Source organism: Aspergillus aculeatus (assembly GCF_001890905.1).
Source record: "Aspergillus aculeatus ATCC 16872 unplaced genomic scaffold ASPACscaffold_8, whole genome shotgun sequence".
Taxonomy (NCBI): domain Eukaryota; kingdom Fungi; phylum Ascomycota; class Eurotiomycetes; order Eurotiales; family Aspergillaceae; genus Aspergillus; species Aspergillus aculeatus.
Genome location: NW_017962983.1, coordinates 977108 through 983107, shown reverse-complemented (window position 1 = coordinate 983107; position 6000 = coordinate 977108). Strand labels below are relative to the sequence as shown.

Here is a 6000-nt window from a genome sequence, read left to right as displayed (position 1 = left end):
CTATAGCCCCTCGTGTCTGGTGTGCCTTGAAACCGACCAGCCCCAATTCTCTTCTTCACTGCTCAAAAGCCCAGTTGTAATTCGACCTTTGCCCACTGGACGTTCTCGTTGCCCCGGCTGATTCTGGAAGCCTTACTCCAGACTTCAGCTCTACTTGTCACTATTACTCATAGTCAGATCACCGGTATGCCGTGGAATTGATTCCGTGTGACCCCTGGCAAACCGTTTTCCTTTGCGCGTCATAGCTGGCAACTTCCATGGCGCTTGCGAAAGCAGGATCTCAGCGTCCCCAGAGTCCAATACGACTATCTTCACCCACTCCCCCACTTCCAGCTCTCAAAGGATACAGTTTTGGCTCTCCGATACATAGGCTACCACATGGGTGAAACGTCCCCACAGTCTCAGACAATCCACGAGGAGAGGGATTTAGTTTGGCAGGCAAAAAAATGGAAGCCTTTGACCAGTGCGCGGATAGCGTGTGGCCGAGAGGACGGATCTTAGCACCGATCTAGGACACTCACTAGTTGAGCCGCACTAGACACGTGTGTCTCACGCTCGACAAACAAATGAGCGAGTCCGGGGTTGCCGGCTCGAGCCTCGAGGTCATAACTCACATCCCGGTATTATCATATCGTCATGCATTGAGCGGGATATTGGGGCCAAAGTTCATTGTTAGTCACTGAGGCCACTTTATACTATGAGACCGGTATAGCGCAGCAGATTTTACCGTGAAAAAAATGAATACAAAGTCAGTAGCTACGTAGTCTGTTGAAGAGGTGATTTCGAATGAAGCGTCTATCAGGTAACGTTACTCCGTACTTGAGCGATAAGCTCTATCATGTGACATGACATCATGAACCGTGTTTGCCTGGTCTGCAAACCACGTGCTTGGTCGGAATCCCATCCCCCATCCCCAATATCCCCTCCCCCCGTGCCATTCATCCTCGTTCATCAGGCACCGCCAGGGCGATTGCCTTCTATCTCTTCTAGTCGGGTCCCAACTGTACATACCCATTGCCTGTTTAGACGCAAGAATATGGATACATTTGCAGGCTAGAGCGACCCCTGCCGACCCTGACAATTCTCCGATGCGGAGGTGCCTGCAACCCGTCTCGCAGTTAACTTCCAATGGCGCGGCCTGACAGGCGCATCAATCTAGCGGTCGCCAGGGCCATCCCTCCATTCTTACTATGTGTCTTCATATATGCATCCTATGTGATCACCAAGCCCTTATGCAGTGAGTTACTTCAGACGAGAATTCGTTGGCTGATCTGGTAGACTAAGCGTTTCTATAGTCGACTATCTGATCCATCCCCTTTCCAAGTATGACCGCGACAGTCGCACTGGCGCGGGAATTGCTATCCTCGTGATCTACTACATCCTTCTCCTGCTCGTTTTGACAACATACTTCCGACTCTTGCATACCGTGACCTGGAATGCCGGGCTACTGCCGCGAAAAGCTCTCCCGCAAGCAGAGACTGAAGCTGCACCACCCCAGTCATCAGGTCGCCATCATCGAAAAAAGAAGAGACATCGACGGCACAGAAGTGCGGAAAAGGCCAACACGATAGACAGAGATGTGGAGAGCGGGGCCGACTCGACCGCGGACGGGGACATGACTCCCTGGGATGCACAAGGAATGGAGACCTTTTACACCAAAGACGTTTTTGTTTGCCAGCCAGATGGCCGACCTTTATACTGCTCCACATGTTGTCATTTCAAGCCTGATCGGACTCACCATTGTCGGGAGGTTGACCGATGTGTTCGCAAGATGGACCACTTCTGCCCTTGGTGAGGATTTCTTCCAGATATGCCTTGTCTATGTGGCAGTGCTAACTCAGCCTACAGGGTCGGAGGAGTGGTCTCTGAGACATCCTTCAAATTCTTCATTCAATTCGTGTTCTACACCGCGCTCTATTGCATTTTTTGCTTAGTTGTTTGTGCAGTGTTTACTGCTGAGATCCAACGCCAGGTATGGTTGCGATGCAGCTTCAATTGGATTCTCAACTAACTTTCTTCTGAACAGACTGGGGGTGCGAATCCTCATTTGGCAGTTGGAATTGGATTGTGAGTCTTTATCTTTCGTCCCTCTCCATACCTCTCAACTGTACTAACATTACCATTTAGGAGCGGTTTCTTTGGACTCTTTACTTTTGGAATGACCCTCAGCTCTATGCAACTCGCCATGCTAAACTTGACGACGATCGAGAACATCAATCGTCGGTCGGCCGTGTGGACCTTAGCCATTCGCGTGCCGAACCATCTGCTCGGTCGGCTCAATCCCGACTCTCGCTGGGCCCCGACCTTCCGCACCATCACGTACCCCTTACCCCCGATGCCCCTCACCCCCGAGGCCCAGAAGAACTATCAGCCGCCCGGGGAACAACACATCTTCGCAATCCTCCAAACCCTACCCGGAGAGAACCCATTCGACCTCGGGAGTCCCTTCAAGAACCTCCAGCAGGTGCTTGGCTACAACATCATCGATTGGTTTGTGCCGCTCAAGCAGAGTCCGTGTGCCGTCCGTAAGGACTCCGACAGCTTTTTTCAGTTTGGACCCGTGGTGTCGCGGCTGAAGCGAGAGGCCGGGCTTGAGAAGCCAGCTTTGGATGAGAGTCGTCCTTAACGAACCTGAGCTCGAAGTACGCCAAGCGCGAGAGACTGGCTTGGTCCTATAATACTTATGCCATTGCTTTGGTTTACGTTAATTTGAAGTTCTGCCTGCGGCTTGGACTTTTTTTTCTTATGCCTTCTTTTCTATTTTTTTCTCTCTTTTCTTTCAGGTTAGACCTTGTCCTGTTTAGCTTGGTCGTCAGGCGCACCGGTCTTTTTGTTCTGTGTATAGAGTGCTCAAGATACTACTTCTACTCGGGCTAATTGAATTAATACTAGCGTGGCAATGAGGGGTGTCGTTGTGGTCGTGTTGTATGATGAAGCATTTCCAATTTCCGTCACAGAATTAGGTCCACGCTTGCCGAGATATATATATATTCTCGACATTCTCGTTGAAATTTCCGCCTCCAGTTCATCCATTTCAGAACTTCCCCCCCCCCCTCCCCCCCAACTTAATTGGAGTATGAACAGAAACCTTGCTAGTTGACACATAATCGTTCCCATATCCCCTGACGACGCGGATGGAAAGTGTACAGTTTGCTCTGGTTGAGCTGGGGTTTGTCAATCCACGCCGGTAAAACCGCAGAGAAGTGGTGCAGTAGCTAATGCACAGGACGCCTGGATCAAGAAACAAGATCAGCGAAAGAGAGACGAAACCGACCAAGGAGCCAAAATCTTTATTCTAAGTGACAGGATCACCAATGAAGTGGTGATACTAAACCTCCCTACGAGAATTAAGGTAGGGCAAAGTAAGAAGAACAGTTGCATGGCATGGAATTGTACAGAGTGCTAGTATCCCCCCTCCGGTATTTTTGCGGATTGTAGGACCCGCCAGAGATATTGTCAATCTAGGTCCGACAAAGTTTGATGTACTGCGTGGTGAGACTCGAATACTGCACCCGATCCTGACCTCTTTGGGGTCTGAAGGATAGGCAATGCGGATGGGGGTGTGTATGCGGCTGGGTAGGCTCTGTACTGCGTGCTTACTGGTGTCTGGTCGAGGTGGGAGGGTTCTTTGAGTATAAAAACGGAATGGTCTCTATACAGAAGTGAGGAGAAGGTAGTAGTTGTTGGCTTTGTTTTGTTTCCCGCAAGCAGATAGGAGGAAGGAGTGTCTCCGGAATGAGGAAGATGGCCGGCGCTGACTGGACTGGGCTCGGGTTGAGGATCATATTCGCATGTACATATAGAAATGAATGGGCTGGCTGCCTTGGAGCATTACTAGCATGACATGGGATGTGGGTGCAGCTATCTCAGAACTAGGAAGTTTGCATGGCTTGTTTTTTTGGCAGCATTTGCTTGTATTTCGACGGCTACAATTGTTGGGTTCTACATGTGGAGGCGGTGGTGCGAGATGCTTGATTGTTCAATGGAGGCGATCGACACGGTTAATATGAATGCGCGACGAGAGTCGTGTGGCAGCCTGTCTAAGGGTTTGGTCCAACAAGGACGCTTGAAATTCCATCGCTGAAATTCATGGAAGATATATATACAGTGAGACTAAAGGGATAAGACCAAACCGAATAACTGCTGAGGACAAAGATATCCCCAGAAAGTTGCCATAATACATGAACGCCACCTGTGCAGCAGAAGTAGAGCTTGCAGACTGTGTACGTATTGTACATGCCACGGAGGATGTGTTAAAGGATGTAGGAGGATCAGTCATGTGCGGTTGCATGATTGCATCGTTAAACCATAGAGAGCAGAGCCGTGGATGGGCGGATGGGCCCCGTACTGGGCACGATTATGCCTGTTGACAGCAATGACAAACGGCGTGGTCGCAAACTGTGCATCGGCCGGAGCTCAATGCAGGGTTGTTTTCCGAGCCGCAGGCACAGCAGATCCACCAGTCGGCCATGGATGGTCTAGCAGCGTTGGGAGAGGTATCGATGCGGATGGTGGAGCTCATGGCTGTGACCTGTGGTAGATCCTGGAGCCGGTAGGCCGTTTTTAAAGGGATTGTGGTGACCACTAACTAGTCACTTGGGGAGGCCTCTTTTGGGTAGGTGGGTTGTTAGAAACGATGTTGTGAAAGGGTATTTGAGCTAAGTTGATAGAGGATATGTGTGACTGTAAGCACTTTGTTTTTGATGTCTGCTTTCTGTTGACCAGAATGCTGTTGCACCCTTCTTTGATGCTCGGTGTCAAAGATGGAAGGTGTGCTGGATCCCCATCATGAAGCTTTAATATTTTCATTCTTTGTGTCAAAAAATGCGAGACTTTCCTGCACAACTGCATCATAGGTCGTCGTTGACATGCCCATGTTCCAAACGTCATATCCCCGGGGGACTTTGCGCTGCGACACGAAAGAGTCCTGGCCACCATTGCAGCTGAAGATAATAGGTTTACCAACCACTAAGAGGATCGTGATGCTTGATCCAGCTTGAGCTTCGGCGATTAAGCCACGACTGGAGGCCAAGAATGGGCATTTGCAAGCAAGCCCCTTTCCAGGCCGAAGGTGACACATGAAAGCAGTCGCCTGATATGATCGATTTACCTGTGAGTCAAAGGAAGATCATCACGGCAGTAGAAGTATGGTTATGCCACTGAGTGTGAGGTAGGTTCAAGCCTGCAGAAATCAGGCCGGTAGGGCGGGCAATGGATCAGCCTTGTAGTGACGGATGAGTCTCCTCTGTTCTGGCTGCGATTGGCCTCGGAACAGTCAGCTGTACATAAATCTCAAGCATGGTGCCTGGCAGCTCAGCTTTCTTAGCAGGATCACTCGAGGAATTCTGTATCCCAGAGAAAATATCTTCAGAGACATGCAGGAAATAAGGGAAGTAAGGGGAGGAGAAGGGGAATTGATTAAAATTCCGTGATGATAGATTATCATAATTTAAGATTCCGTGCCACGAAGATCACACCGGGATGGCTTACTAGGAGTTGTTTCAGTCCCTCCCGTGTCACATTCGTTTCGAGATGCTTTCTAGCGATGTGGCGGGACAAGGACTTGTAAGAATAGACTCCAGTCATCTCGGTTAGTGGCGTTGAAAACGGACGCTGAGGCACGCAACGTAAATCGCGCACCCGGGCTGGCTAGTGAAGTAATTCATGAAGCGTCGGAGGTGGGTAATAGTAGTAGCAAGGACCATGTCTTGACCAGAGCGGAAGGTCGCCGTCGTTTCAGAGAGGGCGAAATATGCCCAAGGCATGTGAATGCTCGCCTGGTCACTTGCTTGACAGCAGAAACTGGCCAGGGCCTTTCGAGGGCCGACTTTTCGGGCCTGCCACGAGGCCGACACAGCAGCGTCTGCGACCGGGGCCACTGCAGGGCACAGCGTTCCCGGTTCTTGGGTCTTCGAAGACCAATGTCAGTGTTCGAGAAGACCCGCGGGGCGGATCCGGGTGTTGAGGTCCGCAGTTGACACAGATAGACTGCAAGCAAGA

At 50.5% G+C, this 6000-nt stretch overlaps 1 protein-coding gene across 1 annotated transcript; it reads left to right on the top strand.

Annotated features, from left to right (window-relative positions):
• The first annotated feature begins 913 nt into the window (after positions 1 to 913).
• ASPACDRAFT_119695 (DHHC family palmitoyltransferase) lies at positions 914 to 2967 on the top strand. The gene is made up of 5 exons (XM_020196269.1): positions 914 to 1237; positions 1296 to 1791; positions 1849 to 1972; positions 2027 to 2067; positions 2128 to 2967. Exons 1-5 carry the CDS (start codon positions 1129 to 1131, stop codon positions 2624 to 2626), a joined length of 1269 nt encoding a protein of 422 aa, XP_020056205.1. The 5' UTR covers positions 914 to 1128; the 3' UTR covers positions 2627 to 2967.
• Positions 2968 to 6000: the final 3033 nt, after the last annotated feature.

Excerpts from the sequence above, each read along its gene's own strand:
- ASPACDRAFT_119695 (XM_020196269.1), top strand. The coding sequence starts at position 1,129 with ATGGCGCGGCCTGACAGGCGCATCAATCTAGCGGTCGCCAGGGCCATC. Across the intron at positions 1,792-1,848 it reads ATGGACCACTTCTGCCCTTG|GGTCGGAGGAGTGGTCTCTG; the intron begins GTGAGGATTTCT and ends CTCAGCCTACAG. Across the intron at positions 2,068-2,127 it reads TTGGCAGTTGGAATTGGATT|GAGCGGTTTCTTTGGACTCT; the intron begins GTGAGTCTTTAT and ends ATTACCATTTAG.